The sequence below is a fragment of the Gossypium arboreum genome, chromosome 4 (assembly GCF_025698485.1).
Source record: "Gossypium arboreum isolate Shixiya-1 chromosome 4, ASM2569848v2, whole genome shotgun sequence".
NCBI classification, from domain to species: domain Eukaryota; kingdom Viridiplantae; phylum Streptophyta; class Magnoliopsida; order Malvales; family Malvaceae; genus Gossypium; species Gossypium arboreum.
Genome location: NC_069073.1, coordinates 417,527 through 435,836, shown reverse-complemented (window position 1 = coordinate 435,836; position 18,310 = coordinate 417,527). Strand labels below are relative to the sequence as shown.

At 32.6% G+C, this 18,310-nt stretch overlaps 4 protein-coding genes across 6 annotated transcripts; 3 read left to right on the top strand and 1 right to left on the bottom strand.

The window, feature by feature from the left end:
* The first annotated feature begins 965 nt into the window (after positions 1–965).
* Positions 966–3,994, top strand: LOC108458411 (GDSL esterase/lipase At4g10955-like). 2 transcript variants are annotated; one of them, XM_017757801.2, is made up of 3 exons: positions 966–1,168; positions 1,623–1,727; positions 2,633–3,994. In XM_017757801.2, the coding sequence occupies exons 2-3, from the start codon at positions 1,639–1,641 to the stop codon at positions 3,633–3,635; spliced, it is 1,092 nt and encodes a 363-aa protein (XP_017613290.1). In that variant the 5' UTR covers positions 966–1,168; positions 1,623–1,638; the 3' UTR covers positions 3,636–3,994. The 2 variants fall into 2 exon arrangements, with proteins under 2 accessions (XP_017613290.1, XP_017613289.1); XM_017757800.2 differs by having other exon boundaries at positions 1,611–1,727.
* Positions 3,995–4,109: 115 nt separating this feature from the next.
* LOC108459848 (GDSL esterase/lipase At4g10955-like) lies at positions 4,110–6,072 on the top strand. Its single transcript, XM_017759244.2, has 3 exons — positions 4,110–4,231; positions 4,320–4,407; positions 4,906–6,072. Exons 2-3 carry the CDS (start codon positions 4,346–4,348, stop codon positions 5,879–5,881), a joined length of 1,038 nt encoding a protein of 345 aa, XP_017614733.1. The 5' UTR covers positions 4,110–4,231; positions 4,320–4,345; the 3' UTR covers positions 5,882–6,072.
* Positions 6,073–11,183: 5,111 nt separating this feature from the next.
* LOC108457618 (probable pectinesterase/pectinesterase inhibitor 34) lies at positions 11,184–13,924 on the top strand. Its single transcript, XM_017756665.2, has 3 exons — positions 11,184–12,177; positions 12,639–12,775; positions 13,172–13,924. The coding sequence occupies exons 1-3, from the start codon at positions 11,366–11,368 to the stop codon at positions 13,867–13,869; spliced, it is 1,647 nt and encodes a 548-aa protein (XP_017612154.1). The 5' UTR covers positions 11,184–11,365; the 3' UTR covers positions 13,870–13,924.
* Positions 13,925–14,645: 721 nt separating this feature from the next.
* Positions 14,646–18,204, bottom strand: LOC108457617 (phosphatidylinositol 4-kinase gamma 3). 2 transcript variants are annotated; one of them, XM_053027221.1, is made up of 5 exons: positions 17,954–18,204; positions 17,192–17,342; positions 16,939–17,092; positions 15,462–16,843; positions 14,646–15,341 (listed from the first exon to the last, which is right to left on the bottom strand). In XM_053027221.1, the coding sequence occupies exons 4-5, from the start codon at positions 16,827–16,829 to the stop codon at positions 14,964–14,966; spliced, it is 1,746 nt and encodes a 581-aa protein (XP_052883181.1). In that variant the 5' UTR covers positions 16,830–16,843; positions 16,939–17,092; positions 17,192–17,342; positions 17,954–18,204; the 3' UTR covers positions 14,646–14,963. The 2 variants fall into 2 exon arrangements, with proteins under 2 accessions (XP_052883181.1, XP_017612153.1); XM_017756664.2 differs by lacking the exons at positions 16,939–17,092; positions 17,192–17,342.
* Between the last annotated feature and the right edge of the window lie 106 nt (positions 18,205–18,310).

Genomic DNA, 18,310 nt, shown 5'->3' with positions numbered 1-18,310 from the left:
ACAGGGTGGCAATGGTGGAAGAACATACGGTGTTCGTATCCTTAGAAAAAAATGACATAAACAATTTTGATTATTGAGTCGCAATTCCTCTTTTACCTTCAATTACTTTATCAACAAGTAACAATGTCCTATTCCAAATGAAATTACAAAACTTTAACTTTAACTTTATCTCTAAGTCTAACTCTAATTGTTATCTTATCTGATCAATATTTTCATTTAAAAAATTACAAAAGTAACTTATTCGTATATACACTAAACGAATATGAAAAAATTATAAGCTCATCCTTTTCCAAATGGAATTAGGAAATTTTATATATTCTGATATATATAAAAGCTAAAGCTATAAAGCTTTTAATGTTCTATACCGTAACATGTATCCAAGAAAACAAATTTTAAAGTTAAGAAAAAAGAATTGAGGTTAAAATAGTAAAGATCAAGGTTCTTGGAAAGGGTTCTTATGGTGTTGGGCATCAGGTCAATATCGTAGTTCCTGTTTATAATCATAGTTATGGATGACTAAAATGAAAAGTTGGATGATGAAATTGCAAAAAAAAATTTTAAGGTGATCAAAATAAAATTGTCTAAAAATTGGACGAGTAAGGGGTAGTTTACCTTATTTTTAAAATGAAAAACTACTTTTTTTAATTGAAGGAAATTTCTTTGGTGTTGTTAATTGGACTTCAATTGTCAAATTAAAAGAATAGAGAGATTAAAATTCAAGAATTAAAGTAGAGGGACTAAAGTTTAAACATACAAAAAGTAAAGTGACTAAGAGCAGAAATATACATTTTGCTTGCCATGAATGGTTGACAGGCGGTTAAGATGCATTTATAATAATAACCATCAGATCAACAAAATATTTATACCCAAAATAAGTAAGGTATTATAAATAAAATTAGGTAATATTAATATTAAATTAAATATAGTAAAATATGGTTCATTTATTTTATAGTAATAATAATTTAAATAATTTAAAACAAAAAACAAAAAGGAGAAAACTTTGTGAAATTGTCTTTATGAATTGTCTGTTAATGCCACACTGTCGAAGGCCGTTCTTTCCTAAACTCTCTCTCTCTCTTTTGTTCCTTTGAAGGGAATAAAAGAGAAGAGGAGGGAAAGTACGTGAAATTTGTGAATTTGTTTTACATCTTCGTTAATCTGCGTTGAGGTAAACTATTTCCTTTTTAATTTCTTCAATATTTTTTTGTTGTTGTATTTCTTCCATGTTTTTGTTGAATTTTACATGATCTAAGAATCGTCAATGTTGGTTGTTCAATGGTTTTTAATTGTGTGTGTTTTTATTATTTTATTTCTTTTTTTTGGGTTTTGTTTTGAATTTTCCCAGAAAAAGAAACGAGAAAGAAACCCATGAAAAGGGAATGACTTTTCAAAAGTTTTCGTTTTCTTCTTAAATTTGGAGAGAAAAGCATGAAAACAAATTTTAGAAAAGGAACTTAATTCCTCTACTTTTATTTCAAGGAATTTAGTTCATGATAAGTACAGAGACTTGTGGCACATTTTCTTGACTTTTTTCATGAAAAGTATGAAATTCATGTATAAAGCGTCACCCTTTTTGATGAATAATGGGAAACTTTGGTACTACATCTTAGCATTTCACACAGCCTTTGTAGAGGATATATGGAGAAACAAAGAAAGAAAGAGAAACCGGCCTCTTCCAGACAAATATTCTGCCTTTCAGGTCCTTCACACCTCACTTCAGTCGACTGGTAAACACCTTTTCTTTCATTTATTTCATTGAGAATCTCCAATGTTTACATTAAATTTTTTTTTTCTCTGGACAACATTGCAAGATATATGGTAGGGTATTAATGGAGTTTGCCAAGGAGACTTATATGAAAAAGAAAAAAAAAAGAGGGGGGTCTCAAATAGCATTTTAATTCAAAAGAGTTCAATGAATGAGCATTTTCAAATTGTGGAAAACCGACTAACCATTGATGCTAAGAATGAAGTGGACATACAATTAATCTAGTACCTAACATTTGATAGTAGTTAATCCTCAGCTAAAACTTTGTAAAAGTATCATGGAGGCTCTTGTATTAAGAGTCGGATTACATTTTATCCCCTCTACTAAAAAAATGAATAAATTAGTCTCTATACTTTAGATCAAAGAGCAAACTGGTCCCTCTGTTAAAATTTTATCCATTTCTAATGTTAAAAAATTGGTTCCTATACGTTGGCATGAGGTACACGTGGCAAGTCTCATATAACTGTCTGATTATTCCTTCAACTATGCCAGTTTTTAATAGTATAAATGAATGAAATTTTTAACAGAAATGACCTATTTGCTCCTTGAACTATTGTACAAGGACCAATTTGCTCATTTTTTAATAGAGAGCGCAAAATGTTATCTGACTCGTAGTACAGGGGCCTCCATGATGCTTTTACCACTAAAACTCGTTGTCTCTATGACCCTGAATTCATGCTGAGAAAATTATCATGGAACAAGTATGAACAACAGATAACTCTTCTTTCTTTAAGCAAAGATCAAAATTCAGGGGATTTGTTGGTGCACAGAACTCTTAGGGCCAAATTCAGTGAATTCAGCAGCCAAAGCTACAGTAATGAACATGCTTTAATTGCAGTTTATGCTTTTTCTGTGGTTCTTTGGTAGGGATAACTTTCATGACCGAAGATCAGTTGCTGCAAGCTTGGTTCAGGGAGTGTACATCCTAGAACGTGATCGCCAAGAGAACCGCAAAGACCCTCTGGCTCATGCACCAGCTTGGTGGGAGTTCTTCAATTTCCAATTGTTCCATATTCTTGTAGATGATGTTGATAACTCCATTTTTGGTGCCATTTTTCAATCCAAGCCTTGTAATTTCACCTACAACCATTCATCTCAAAGTTCTCCACATTATGTTATTGCATTTCGGGGTACTATAAATACGTCAAACACCAGGTCTCGTGATCTCAAGTTGGACTTCCTCTGTGTCCGCAATAGACTTCATGAAAGCTCTCGTTTTGAACAAGCAATGCAGGCCGCGGAGAGCCTCTTTTCTGTTTACAGAAATTCAAGTATTTGGCTAGCCGGTCATTCACTAGGATCCGCTATTTCACTGCTTATAGGTAAAAATATGACTAAGATGGGTTATAATGTTGAAGCTTACCTCTTCAATCCCCCATTCTTGTCTGCTCCTGTAGAGGGAATCAAGAGTGAAAGGCTGAAGCATGGGATTCGTTTTACAAGCAGCGTAGTCAAAGCTGGCCTCGCTTTTGCTGTAAAGGGTCGTAATCTTAGACACGAGCAAAATGATCCATTTACTTCACTCTCTTCTTGGAGACCATACCTGTTTGTGAATCCTTCAGACCTTATATGTTCAGGTTATATTGGATATTTTGAACATAGGAAGAAAATGGAGGAGATTGGGGCCGGGAAAATCGAGAGGGTCGCGACACAGGTAGGGAGCTTACTTGCAGGCTCAGGTCTACAAAGAAGCGAGTCAGAACCACTGCACCTGATTCCTTCTGCCTATCTTACCATTAATTTGCGTCACTCTCCGGATTTCAAACATGCTCACGGAATTCACCAATGGTGGGATAATGGTTTTATTGGTCTGTCGGAACTACACGAGTACAGGCCTTTTGTAACGGATGAGAAGTATCTTCTAAGATAATTGCATAAGGAAAAGTTACATCACTTACTTACATTGGTGTAAGAACTCAGGGAGATTGTAATTGACTTCCTATTTCCCGTTTACCATGAAGACATAAAACCGATTTGTCTTCATAGAGCAAACAAATGTGGTAGGGCTTGAAGCAGTGCAACTTCTAGGGGTTATGTTTTTGTAAGGCATAGGAGCTTTGATAGACTTGAAAACCATGGTTGGTCATGTTGGTCTATTGCTTCGGCCTTCACATTGTATTTATTCCATTCAATACATTTTTATCTATCAATGAATCTGAAAGAAAGAAAAATATATTGGAATTGTATTATACCTTTCAATGAAATGGATTGCAGATGTTTATCACTAAATAGTTGCTCTTTTTCTTGGACAAAGATTCGATCCCATATTCTAACATTATCTTGTTTTACTTTTGTTGTTGTAAATATTATAAAATATATTATATATATATATATATATTCTTCTGAGATGTGCTCGTCAATTTCACGCCATCATGATTGCAGCTCATGTTCCAAAAATGCTTCAAAAACTTGCAGGATATTGCATTTACTATTGAGCTTGAAAGCTCTTGATTTATTGGCCTATAGGTTTTCTTCTTTACTCATTAATGACTGTTTTATTAGATAAAATTTTACACTTTCAAGCTTAGTGAATTATTACAATCTCTCTTGCCAGTGAATTGTCTAGTTACTAAATAGGTAATGGCCTCTGGTCGTGCAAATTTTAGTCTTTCGGGACCTTCACAACTCAAAGCCATTGACTGGTAAGTGTTTTGGCAGCTATCATTTCATTTTTGAGGAATTCTAGTGGTAGGAGTATGATGGAGGTCATTGTATTAGGAGTTAGATTGTATTTTACCTCTTCTATTAAAATAAGGGACAAATTAGTCCCTTTACATTAGATGAAGAGTAAACTGATCATTTTGTTAAAAATTTTATCCATTTTTACTGTTAAAAATTTGTTCGTGTAAGTTACAATGATGATAATTTGTCATTATTTGGTTATTCTGTCAATCATGTCAGTTTTTAATAGTACAAATTAATGGAATTTTTAACCAAAAAAAACAAATTTGCTCTTTAATTTTATGTGCAGAGATTAATTTATTCATTTTTTGAGTTAATGGGATAAAATAAAATCTAACTTACTTCTACCAATTCTGGTCAATTTTATTGGATCCTAAATATGTAAGTATTTCTTGAAAATATTTGCTGGATTTCTTGAGTGTTAATCGGTATATACATATTTGGTTTTAATTTTGGAGGTTAAATGAACATCATCGAAGATCGATCGCTGCGAGTTTGGTTCAAGGAGTTTATGTGCTAGAACGTGATCGGCAGAAGAACAGGGAAGGACACCAAGTTTGTTGTGCTCCTCCATGGTGGGAATCTTTTCATTTTCGACTAAACCATCGTCTTATTGATGATGTTGATGGATCCATATTTGGTGCCATTTATGAATTCGACATCAACACCTCCTCTGCTCACCATTCTCAACTCCAAAACGCCCCCAACTATGTTATTGCCTTTCGTGGTACTTTGAATACTCCACCCTCCATTTCTCGTGATCTCAAACTGGATCTTCTTTGTGCATGCAACAGACTCCATGGCAGCTCCCGGTTTAAGCTGGCCATGAAGTTTGTGAACGATACAGTTGAACGAGTTGGACCCAACATTTGGTTAACAGGGCATTCACTTGGATCAGCCATGGCATTGATTGCAGGGAAGGAGCTGACTATGAAGGGTTATCTCATTGAAACTTACCTCTTCAATCCCCCATTCTTATCAACCCCAGTGGAAATAGTTAAGTATCCAGTATTAAAAACTGGGATTCGTTTCACCAGCAGTGTGGTTAAAGCAGCACTCACAGTGGCCATTAAGGGTCGAAATCCAAAGCCTGGGAAACAAGATCCTTTTGCTGCATTATGTTCATGGACTCCTCACCTGTTTGTGAATCCGAATGATGTTCTTTGCTCAGAGTACAAAGGGTATTTTGAACATAGGAAGAAGATGGAAGAGATTGGAGCTGGGAAAATTGAAAGGATCTCAACAAAGAATTCAATTGTTTGTCTATTGTCAAGCCTTGTATCCAACATGAGCTGTGAACCCTTGCATTTGCTTCCTTCGGCTTACCTCACTATTAATCTACGTCCATGTTCAGATTTTAGGACAGCTCATGGGATTCAACAGTGGTGGGACCCTAATTTTAATGCTAAGGTTGAGCTACACCAGTTCAAGTGACAGAAACTTAATTTGGTGGATGATCAATCAATCAAATAATCTTTTTTTTTTCTTTATTTGATTTCCAAAGGAAAAACTTAGATGTTAAACAACGTATGTGTACCCAAACCCAAGAACAAAGTTTGAACATTACTTGTTTGCGCCATTTGATTCAGTTTTCTCATGAATCCATTTGACTAACTGTTTTCTTATTTTCATTTAAATTTGTTACTTCATTCAAAGGTAAAAGAGTTAAATCCAAAATCATTTGGAATGGAGAATATCTTGTGGTAAATTATACAAATTTATTGTAAGTAAATTCAACGAAATGTAAATATTTTTTCCCATCTCTATATTCTTATCACCAGTCCATCCGTATATAAATTAATTGCAGGAACAACCTCATACCACTAACCTAGAGGTGTGCATGGGCCGGGCTACCCGACCTGGCCCGAAGGCCTGCTCGAAATGTGGGAGGGTTTGGGCAAAAATATAAGCCCGAAAAATAGGCTTGGACAAAAAAATAAGGCCTGTTTAAAAAATAGGCCGGGCCTCGAGTAAGGTATTTTTAGCCCGGGCTCAGCCCCGCCCGGCCCGAATTCACTAAAGGACAAAAAAATCTGCATTTTTTTTAATGTTATTTTCTTGTTGTTTTCTTCATATTTTGCTACCATTTTACTATTATGTTACTATTATTTTATTGTTATTGTTTAGATATTGTATAAAATTTATTTTATTGTTAATTTTCTTATTATTTTAAAGGCATTTGTTAATTTTTTATTATTTTAGAAGCATTTGCTTCTTAAGTTGCATTATCTTAGTGTTATTTAAGTCTACATATTTTTCAAAATTTATTTTTAATTTGTTGGGAAATATTTATTTTGATATTTTAGTATTTTTGATGTATTTATATATATATTTAAAAATAATAAAAAATAATATAAAAATTAATGGGAGGGCGGGTCGGGCTTGGGCAAAATTTTAGGCCTATTTTTTTAGTCCGACCCGCCCGAGCCCAATAAATGAGTATGATTTTTTAGTTGAGCCCGACCTGAACTCGGCCCGGCCCGACCCATGAACACCTCTACACTAACCCATCTGTATGTAAATTAATTGCGGGAATATGGGAACGGCCGAGCAGTTAATCCTTACCAAACGAACAACCCTGAAACCAATTTCCAAGATCTAGCTCCTTGACAACCTTGCAAACTAGAAGAATCTTGCTTGAATCAACAACCTCAACTTTGCTGGTGGTTTAAATTTGATGGTTAATTTCTCTGACGAATTTAACCACTTACTCAATTAGTCACATCAATTTACTCTTCGGTAGATCGATTACGACAATTACATATATATGAATTTTTCAAACTATGTTCCATACAACAACGAATCAATAAACCCTTTTTAACTTGATGCTAATATGACTTTGAGAGATGACTGAGCTTATCTCCTACAGAAAAATAACAAATACTAAAGTAGAAAATTTTTTGAGTACGATTTCAAATCTCACGTGATTCTCTCCTGAATCGATTATAGGCCTAAAATCAGATTTGAGATTTAGTTAATCATGGAAAATAATAAATCAAGACAATAAATAGTCTTTGATTAAAATTAAGAATAGAAAATTTTGGCAGGAAGGTAGAAAGTTCCACCACCACCATTGTGTACGAAACAAAGGAATTGAAAAAGTGAAATTTATTTTTATTAAGAATAATTTTTGGAAAATGTTTTTTTCTTATATTTTCTTGTATTTTTTATTTTTCAACAGAAAATAATTTATAAAAATAAGTAATGATTTACTCTATCGAAGAATGTAAATTATTTTAAAAAAGTGCTCCTTTATGTTGATTTTATTTTTATATAAAATTAACGTCAAATTTAATATTATTATATTTATAATCATTTTTATTTTTAAAATATTTAATATTAATAAAATATTAATATAAAATATTATAAATTTCAATATTATTAAATATACATATTTAATTATCTATATCTAATCATATAATAATTAATAAATTATTTAATATTCAATTTTATTTTAATAATAAATTTTAAATAATATTCTTCATATATTATTGAAAAATATTCAATATTAATATTTTAATAATAAATATTTTATAGTATAAAGGTTAAAATATACTATAAGTCTGTGTACTCTTCACAAATGTGAAATTTAGTCTCTGTACTTTTATTTTCAACAATTTAGTCCGTGTACTTTTCATATATGAAAATCAAACCTAATTGTTAACATTGTTAATTTTCTTGTCAATTTTGATGATATCACATTTTAAATAAAAAATACTCAGGATTCATGTAAATAAAAATGATGTTATAATGAACATGAATTTAACAAAATATTTTTAATAATGCTAATAGCTAAACCTGAATTTTGATATTTAAAAATAGGACTAACCCAAAAATAAAAGTATATGGACTAAATTTCAAATTCATGAATAGTACAAGGACTTGTGACATATTTTAATTTAGTACAAAAATATGAATCTTTTAATTATATAAATATGAGTATTTGTTTAAATAACATTTAGCTTCATTTATCGTTTACAACTCTAATATGTCAATATTCACTCTCATATATGTAATATATGTAATTTAAATTAATTTTAATTAAGCATTATTTATTATTAAATTTTATATATGATATTAATTATTACAAAATATTTTTATTATAAAACAAATTTTGATTGTTAAAAGAAAATTGCAGTATAATATTTTACATCAAATATATTTATGTCGTATTTGTTTTACAAAAAAATATAAAATATAAATTTATAGATATAAAATAAACTCAATTAAATAATGAAAAAAGGAAAATCAAATATAATTTTTATGAAATATTTTTAGGAAATTTGCCAAATAATAGAAAATATTTTACGCAGATTTATCCAAATACCGAAAAATATTAACTTTTTTAGAAAAATAAGTGATTTAAATAAATTTAATTATTTACATCCAAAGTTGAGTTAAATTAACAAGTTATTAAATTTGAGTGAATGGTGGTTCAATTCGACTAATAAACCATTTGAGCAACCCTAATAAATGATAATAAATTCGAATGCTATTGACTTGCGTGTCTAAAGATAAATTAATTGTTCTTTTATTTTATATTACTTGTTTTGCAAGTCACCATTTACTTTCAAAATTAAATATCTATATGCCTATATATAAAAAAGGCTTTATTCACATTTTAGTCCTCACCTTTCTCCGTTTTCCTAAATAGGTGTCTAAACTTTTTTATATTATTATTAATTATTTAAAATTGTTAACTTTCAAATAAAATATTATGTGCTTATATATATTTTGAAAATGGAATTTTAAGTCCAAAAAGTAGAGGGATTAAATTTTTGAAAATAAAAGTAATACGACTAAATTCCAAATATACAAAGTGGAGAGACTTAGAGTCATGGTTGTTTGAGTCAGGTTGACGGGGTATCGATCCAAATAGAGGCATCAAATTGATTAACCCACAAACAAATACAAATCGATTGAACCAGGCTAAAAAAAACTTATTGAATCGATTTTCTACTTCTAAATATTTTATTTTTATATTTATGTTTTAATAATTTATTTAAGCGAATCATATGAATCGGTGGCGATTCTAAAATCTTACTTAGAGTATATTTTAAAATTTAAAATTATATTCTATAATTTAAAATAAACAAATAATCAAAGTAATGCAAAGCATAGATGATCATGATAAAAATCAAAACAATTAAATTCATAATTTAATATTTTTAATAAAATATATATATACTTTTAAAAAGTGATTAAATGAAAGGAAAGAAAAATAAAAATGGAAAGGTGGAATAAGTGAGAGTATGAATTTGTATTTCCATTTTAATCATGAATCTCTTTAGATTTCCAACCATGATGGAAAAATCTTAAACATTAATTACAAAATATTTGTTAAAATTTAGTCTATAAATATATTTTAAGGCTTTTCTAAACCCTAAATTGGTAATAGCTTTGCAGTTAATTCATTCCACACTCCACCTCCATCAAGGTAAATCATTCAACTCTTTTTTTTTATTATTTCCTTCATGTCCGTTTTACGATTTATGTTCAAGGTTCATAGCTGTCTCTCTTAACAATGTTATTTTCAAAATTATAATCTAAATCCTCCCATTGAAAGTGCAACGCGTCTTACCATTATAAAGTTTAAATATATTTTTTTGAAATAATCATCTCCTTATTGTTTTGTTTTTCTTTAAAAAATAGATAATAAAAATTAGTAAGGAATGGAACTCAAATTTGATATTAATGAAAGATTTGAAGGCAAATCTTATTGCTTTTATGTTATTAATTTAATTAATTTTGTTATATATCCTTAGTATAGCATTAAATCTTGGTTATATACTTAATTGATCCCTACATTATGTCATATTCACTATATAGGTGATAATTTTATCTTTAAAATTAAAAGGTCGTCTTGGAGTAATAGTTAAGAGTGTTTTTTCTTAAGGTCTAGGTTTAAACTTTAGTGAAATAACTTTAATTAAATTTTTAAAAGAAATAAATATTTTTATACTAATATTAATTGATTGTTAAAAATAGTGACGACATCAGGGGTTGGGAGGAGCTCCGGCTCCTTGGAAAAATTTTCATTTAATCCTCTTTTTAATTTATAAAATTTTAAATTATTAATCATAATATTGCATTTTAGCCCTCAAAAATAATAAAAATTTAATTTAATCCTTTAAAATTTTAAATATATAAATTATTAAAATAATAAAATTATATTTTTATTATAGTGAAAATATTCAATTTAATTTCGCCCAAAATTTTTTCTAATTTCATCCCTAATTAAAAGAATGTTGGGTTAACTAGTGTCAAAAGTTAGCATAAATAGTTCAAGGGTCTGATTAATGGGTAATTAATATCGACAAGCATAATCATTAAAGTGTTCTGTTGTACATTTACCCCCAAAAAATGCATTAATCACACTGATTAAGAGTATACGGTTTAGAGGATAAAATTTAGAGTTTTGTTTTTAATATTTATTTATAATTAATTATTACTTAATTTACATTTCAATAAAATTATTACTACTAATTTTATTTTATTTAATAGTGAAGTATAATATCATTATTTATTAATGGTACATGTATTTTTGCGGAGGCAATATATCTCATAAAAAATTACTACTCTTATTATAAGAAGAGCATCACATATATTAAATTAAGTACACATTTTCATTTATTTTTATATATAAAAATTATATTTTTAATTAATATTAAATACTGTAATATTGTTAAATTTACTGAATTTAAAGTTGGATTATATAAAGCTAGTTATTAAATGGTAAAGACGTGAAAAGTAAAAAGATAGATATCTGTTATGGTGAATGAATGGTGAGTTTAATGTATAACCCATCCCTGTTCCTCAGTTGCCAATATAGCTGAAAGTAGACCACCCTTGAAGCTTTCCACACTCTTACACCTCCGCCATTGTTTCTTTTGTTTTGCAGCTTAAAAGATCAAAGCAATGGCACCACCTAAAAACCTTATTACCATTTTTTTACTTATTGTCTTCACTATGATCAATGTCTGTGCTGCTGGCCGAGGCGCCGCCGTAATCCGCCATAACCCAACCCAAGCCATTTCCAACACCTGTAGCAGAACTCGGTTCCCCAACTACTGTGTAAACTCACTCCTTAAGTTCCCTGACTCGTTCACTGCCAGTGAACAAGACCTGGTCCATGTTTCTTTCAACATGACCTTGCAGCACTTCAGCGACGCTCTTTATATGACGACGTCCGTTTCCAACATCAAGATGGATCCACGTGTGCGCTCCGCATTCGACGCCTGCCTCGAGCTTCTTGTAGATTCCATCGAAGCCCTCTCCCTCTCCCTCTCCGCCGTCATTCACAAAGGCGGGTCCACCCAAGACGTGATGACGTGGCTTAGCGCTGCGTTGACGAACCTTGACACGTGCGCGGAGGGATTCGAGGGAGTGACCGGGGCGTTGAAGGATCATGTGGTGGCGAAACTGAATGACTTGTCTCAACTCGTGAGTAACTGCTTGTCGATTTTCGCCGCTACAGGCGGAGACGACTTCGCCGGTGTGTCGGTAGAGAACAGGAGGCTGCTGGCGTCGTCGCCGTCGAACGAGGAGAAATTCCCGAAATGGGTAGGGAGAATAGAGAGAAAGCTGCTCGACACTCCCTTGTCGGAAATCCAGGCTCATATAATCGTGTCGAAAGACGGAAACGGCACCGTTGAGACGATTAGTGAAGCGATTAAAAAGGCACCGGAGAATAGTAGTCGGCGGATTGTCATTTATGTGAGGGCAGGAAGGTAAATAGACGTTACAATAATTAACATCTAGTTTTACTACAACACCTTTTTGCTTTTCGTTACATTTCTCATTATAACATAACACCACGGAAATAACCTTTGTAGAATTTCTATATTCTAAAGTTGGGCTAATTTTTCCCTTAGTCCCTGTATTTTTGAACTTCTACTTTTAATTCCATTTATAAGACTTTGAATACTAAATTGTAACATATTCCAAATTTTAAAAATTCAAATATGGGTAGAATTAAAATTTTATAATTCATTACTGATTTTTTTGGGGTTGAAATTAGGGGTTTTTTTTCAATTAATGGTTCTTTTTTCAGCTTCCACCGCTATGATTATAAACTACTTCGTATTCATGTGATTGTTTAGGTGGAGAGGCATTTATGGTGAAAACTTTTTCCCTTCTTTTTTTTTTTTGAATTAAACTGAAAAATCGAAATTATTATTTGTTTTAACAGATACGAAGAGACTAATTTGAAGGTGGGGAGGAAGAAAATGAACTTGATGTTTATTGGTGACGGAAAGGGTAAAACAGTCATTTCAGGAGGAAAAAGTGTATTTGATAACGTCACCACTTTCCACACTGCTACTTTTGGTAAGTTACCTGCTTAACCTATTTTCTCACTCGATTATTTTGTAATTTTTTTTAATTATGAAAATTATAAAATGTTGGACTAGTTATTAGTAAACTTTTTTTTGTCATTTAATTATAAAAATTATAAAATAATAATTTTTAATTTTTTTTGCTAACATAAACATAATTAAAGATTCAATATAGTTGAGTGATAAAAATATAAAATTAAATAATTGAGTGACTAATTTATAATTTTTCATAATTAGATGATAATTTTTTACTAATAATTCAATCACTATTTTATAATTTTTATATAAAAAATAATACCCTTATTTTTTCCTACACAAATACTTTGAATTAAAAAGAACAACTTAATATCATTAACCATGCATGATGTTGCCTCGTTTTTTTTTTCAGCGGCCACCGGGAGTGGTTTTATTGCAAGAGACATGACATTTGAGAATTGGGCTGGACCAACTAAGCACCAAGCAGTAGCTCTTCGTGTTGGGGCAGACCATGCCGTGGTATACAAGTGCAATATTATTGGGTACCAAGATACTTTATATGTTCATTCCAATCGTCAATTCTATCGTGAATGTGACATCTATGGCACTGTGGATTTCATTTTTGGAAATGCCGCGGTGGTACTTCAAAACTGTAGTATTTATGCTCGAAAACCCATGCCCTTTCAGAAGAACACAATCACGGCTCAAAGTCGAAAAGACCCGCATCAAAACACGGGTATTTCAATTCATGCATGTAGGATCTTACCCACGCCGGATCTCGCAGTAATGAACGGTAGCTTCCAAACGTATCTAGGGCGTCCATGGAAGCTGCACTCTAGGGTTGTGTTCATGTTATCATACATGCATGACCACATTGACCCTAGTGGATGGCTGGAATGGAACGGTTCATTTGCCTTAGATTCACTATACTATGGTGAATACATGAATTATGGAGCTGGTGCGGCAGTTGGTCAACGGGTCAAATGGCCTGGCTATAGAGTCATCACTTCAGAATCTGAAGCAAGCAATTTCACTGTTGCACAATTTATTTATGGAACATTATGGTTGCCATCAACGGGGATTGCTTTCTTGGCTGGTCTCCAAGTTTAAAATTAAAATTTCTTTAACCTTTTACACAAAATATATTTCAGAACTTTTTTTTAGATATGGTAAATTGTCACTGTTCCTGTTCATTTTGAAAGTCCATACATGTTATAGGCTCTAAAAGTTACTTTCTTTTACAATTTTCCTTTTTAGAATCTAATTATAAATTCTTTTGATGGTATTAGAGAAGTAAAAGTAGAACAGAACAAGTCCATATACATTAGGTTAAATAGTTGTATTGTATTTTTCCCTTTCTACTCAAAAAATAGACAAATAAATCTATGTATATTATATCAAAAAGTAAATTAATCTTTTTTGTTAAAAATTTCAACCATTTGTACTGTTAAAAACTAAGATGACTGATAGAACAACCAAATAATTACACGAAATATATCACCTATACTTTATACTGACGTACACGGAATAATTTTAACAGTAAGAATGGATGAAATTTTTAATAGAATGATCAAATTGCCCTTTAATCTAACATACAGGTACTAATTTACCTATTTTTTAAGTAGAGGGGCAAAATACAATCTAACTTTTACAACAGCTGCCTCCACGAGGATTAGAGATTACAAAAAGGATGCAGTTGAATTCACACTCATTCAAATCCAAACAACATAGTTTGGAAGTCATGTGCTTACCAAATATGGCATCATAGAGAAACTATGAAGTGCTTGTTCTCTTTCGGCAAGCAACAAGCTACCCTCAGATGAGCAAACTGGAAAATATTGGATCTACTGGAATTGAGGTAAAGAAAAAGCATAAAGGAAAAACAATTAAAGCTGATGAGATTTGTACTGTTATTCACATAGCTAACAACTAGAGCCTCCCCGATACAGTTTGTTCTTGGATAGATTACTTAATAGACATTTCCAAGTAGTATGGTACGGTTTGAGGTCGTTCTGCATAATAGAAATTTAGATGCACCAACAAAATAAAACAGACGATGGAAACACAAGTTCGAGCAACAATCCGACTACTACACAGAACTTATGCCAAGACCATTTAACAAAAACATGGACTCCCATCATTGTTGTGCATTAAGCATGTGATGTTGAAAACGAAGATATCCAAACCCTACCCAACTAGTTGGTTTAAGAGGTCAAATCATCAAGACGCCTATCCATGATCAATGTCACTGCTTCAAAGAATGCATCATCACTCATTCCGGGAAGCAGAGCTTCCTCTGCTTCTTTAACAATCTGCTCAATCACCGACTCCTGTTTCACTGTTTCCCTGCACATGATTCTTCCAATAGCATAGGGTGTGAGTCCTCTCTCCGCACCTTTCTTTAGAAGTATTGTGGAGATGCGAAAAGTGCGAGCACATTTGGGTGGCATGTCCCAACCATGGAACCTTAGAAGTTCAATGTCTTGTTCAGCATCCAGCGATTTAATATACTTGATGACATCTGGGGAATAAGGTTCACGAGCTTGAGGCCAGTAGAGCCAGTCAAACGTGCAATCCTCGAACTGCAGCAAAATAAAGAGCAATAACAAGGTGATGAAAATGAATGCTAAAGAATCTTTTACAATGATAGTTCATTTACCAAAACCAGGAAACAGTTGAAAAATGCAAAGTTAGACTCTTACATTCTCAGGTAAGCAGTAGCCGTGGTCAATAGGAACAAGTGAAAACCGACCTTCCTCACAATTTCTTGTGACCAGTATATTTCCAGCATGCCTATCTGCATTTGCCAACCTTATGTCCAACACAGAGATCTTCTGCACCTCATCCACTGGGAAAGCACGAGAGCCCATATCTTCACAACTTCCAACGTTGTTTACAAACATCTGCAGTGACCCAATCTTGCAATCATAATCATAACCGTCCGGATAATTAAATGCTTTATGCAAGCACTTAACCATCACAGTAGGAGGAACCCCAGCAAAGCCCTTCTCTCCACTATCAAATGAGCGAGGCCCAGTCATTGGATGGTCCAACAGGTAAGCTGCAACTTCTCTCAGTGCACCTTCTCCTACACATGTGCCTTTCTTCAGCCCTTCACCATCTAGTGACAAGGGGAGGCCATGTGGGTTATTTACAGCCATTGGCTCTTCATCAGTAGGCTTAAAGACGGAGATATACTTCTGACCAGATGAATCTTGCATGAAGTAAGCTCCACCTGACCCCTCTGATGACCTGATAGGCCTGCTGCCTTGCTGTAATCCATCAAAAGTTAAGTCAATTAGTTCTTTAGTAACCATTGGCAATTGAATCTTCGAATTAACAACCAGAGGCTCCAGAATGGAATCTCTTTGGAACAGCTTCCCTGCCCAGATCAGATTTTCCACAGAGGATGTGTCACCCAAGTATTGTCTAGCAGCATGTGGCCCCTCATTCAAACTCAATGTCCCAATAGAAACTTCAAAATCTCTTTCAATAGGAACAGCCCGTACTTTAGCAGAGTTTCGAACTAGCAAGTGAATAACAGCATCACTATTTTTGCAGATATCAGCAATTAGTCTCTGATCTTCAAGCTCCTCACCGTTGCATACCAGTTCCTGATCCTTGAGATTAAGAAATCCTTTTCCCTTCTTAGCAATTTGTTGCTTCACATAACCCACGTTTCTACCCCTTGGAATGTGAAACTCAAACTCCTTACCACATACAGTCCTAACAGTGATAGCCTGGAGATCTGAAAGCTTTAACACCAGATGCAATACATTCCCATCAGCAACACCATAGTCCTGGACACGAGAATTATTCTGAGCCAGTTCTCTACCTTCGAAAACTAACTTCTGCTTCCTCACAAAAAACCCTTTTGAAGTCTGAATCCTTAGCTTTACAGAGGCAATTGAATCATACTCCATTACACGCATGGGAATGATAGACCCCCCAACAGAGAGAAAAATTAAGATTGAGTTGCTCAATGTCTGACCATATCTATGGGCAAAATTTTCAGGGAAACAAGCAAACTCTTCAATTGCTGAGCTAAAGGCTACACTGGCAATCGACATTGTATTTGTCTACCCTGTAGAAAGTGTTAAGAAACGAGAACTTCTAAAAACCAATTCCACTAAAACTCCTTCAAAAAAAAGCGGGAAAATTCAAAAAGAGAAAAAGAACCTATAGGCAGAAACAGTTAATGGTCATAGTAAGGTTCCCAGAAACCTAGTTTTCTCCAAGGATAAAAAAGAGCCTAGAATCCATTTTCACTCCCAGGTTTCCTTGGAACATCGAGAAAGTCCAGGACCTTACAGCAATTTCAAGTTCAAACTTCCTTGAATGCATCAAACAATTATGTAATCAGACATCAGAAAAAGCATAAGGCGGTTTTTGATTACTGATAAACAAGACGAAAGTAAAAACACTAACAAACCTCCAAAGGAAAATTCAAAAAGAAAAGAAAATTTTAGGAGGAAACAGGAAGAGCTTCCCATAAATCCTAGTTTTCTCCGAGGATAAAGAAGAGCTTAGGATCCATTTTCACTCCACAGATTTCCTTGAAATATAAAGAAAGTCCAAACCCCCTACAATAATACATCAAATACTAATTACACAACAGGAAAAAAGCACCAGACAGTATTTTATTACTGTTGTAAGAAAACTCTAGAAACTACAGAATAAAAACATTACTTTAGTTCAAAAGAAATCAAAGAAGATTCCTTTTCCACCAGAAACGACAACCTTGATTCCTTCATTTCTTCATATATATATAAATTATTCAGATCTTATTAGAGAGAGAGAGAGAGAAAGCAACTACTACAAATAATCAGATACACTATTACACAGAACCTAATTATACCAAAAAAAAAAATCTTATATTTTATTAATAACTCTCGCTCATAGTTCTCAGTAACCAAAGGGAAAATACCTACAACATATAAACTTGAACAACAAAATTACGAATATTATGATATTTCAAAACGTTCTATCCGATCCGATCTCCTTTTTAACCCCAGCAACGTGAAAATTTTAAAGCAAAACTATTTTTAAACATATTAAAAAAATTCAAATAAAACAATAAAAATAACCAAAAACGAAGAAGATAAAACACAGAATTTTTTGTTACCAAAACGAAACTGAACCTACGAATGCGAAATAAAATAGGAAAAATTTAAAACGATGATCGAAACCGTACCTGAAGAAAACAAAATCAAAAGACTATGAAAAAAAAAATTCAGGTGAAGAAATGGAAAACTCGAAATGCAAGAAAAAGGAATACGTTGTCGCAGGTTTCTTTCTTTGTTTAATTTTAGAGATTTTCTTCAAATATTAGCACGAAAAATGGTTTTAAGAAAATGGATTTCTTCTTCTTTTATTTTTTTTCTCACTCTGAGAAACAGAGAGAGAGAGAGAGAGAGAGAGAGTGAAGGTTTAGAGACAGTACAAGCTTATTAAATGAAGGGGGTATTTATAGGGTCGGATGACGCAAGTTTTGGAGGGGTTTACCGGTTAATTACAAATATTATCTGTACGCAAAAAGACTGAGTTACCC

Coding starts and splice junctions, on each gene's coding strand:
- LOC108457618 (XM_017756665.2), top strand. CDS start 11,366: ATGGCACCACCTAAAAACCTTATTACCATTTTTTTACTTATTGTCTTC. Junction 12,178..12,638: donor ATTTATGTGAGGGCAGGAAG/GTAAATAGACGT, acceptor TTGTTTTAACAG/ATACGAAGAGACTAATTTGA. Junction 12,776..13,171: donor TTTCCACACTGCTACTTTTG/GTAAGTTACCTG, acceptor TTTTTTTTTCAG/CGGCCACCGGGAGTGGTTTT.
- LOC108459848 (XM_017759244.2), top strand. CDS start 4,346: ATGGCCTCTGGTCGTGCAAATTTTAGTCTTTCGGGACCTTCACAACTC. Junction 4,408..4,905: donor CAACTCAAAGCCATTGACTG/GTAAGTGTTTTG, acceptor TTAATTTTGGAG/GTTAAATGAACATCATCGAA.
- LOC108457617 (XM_053027221.1), bottom strand. CDS start 16,829: ATGTCGATTGCCAGTGTAGCCTTTAGCTCAGCAATTGAAGAGTTTGCT. Junction 15,342..15,461: donor GCTACTGCTTACCTGAGAAT/GTAAGAGTCTAA, acceptor ATTTTGCTGCAG/TTCGAGGATTGCACGTTTGA.
- LOC108458411 (XM_017757801.2), top strand. CDS start 1,639: ATGGAGAAACAAAGAAAGAAAGAGAAACCGGCCTCTTCCAGACAAATA. Junction 1,728..2,632: donor CACCTCACTTCAGTCGACTG/GTAAACACCTTT, acceptor GTTCTTTGGTAG/GGATAACTTTCATGACCGAA.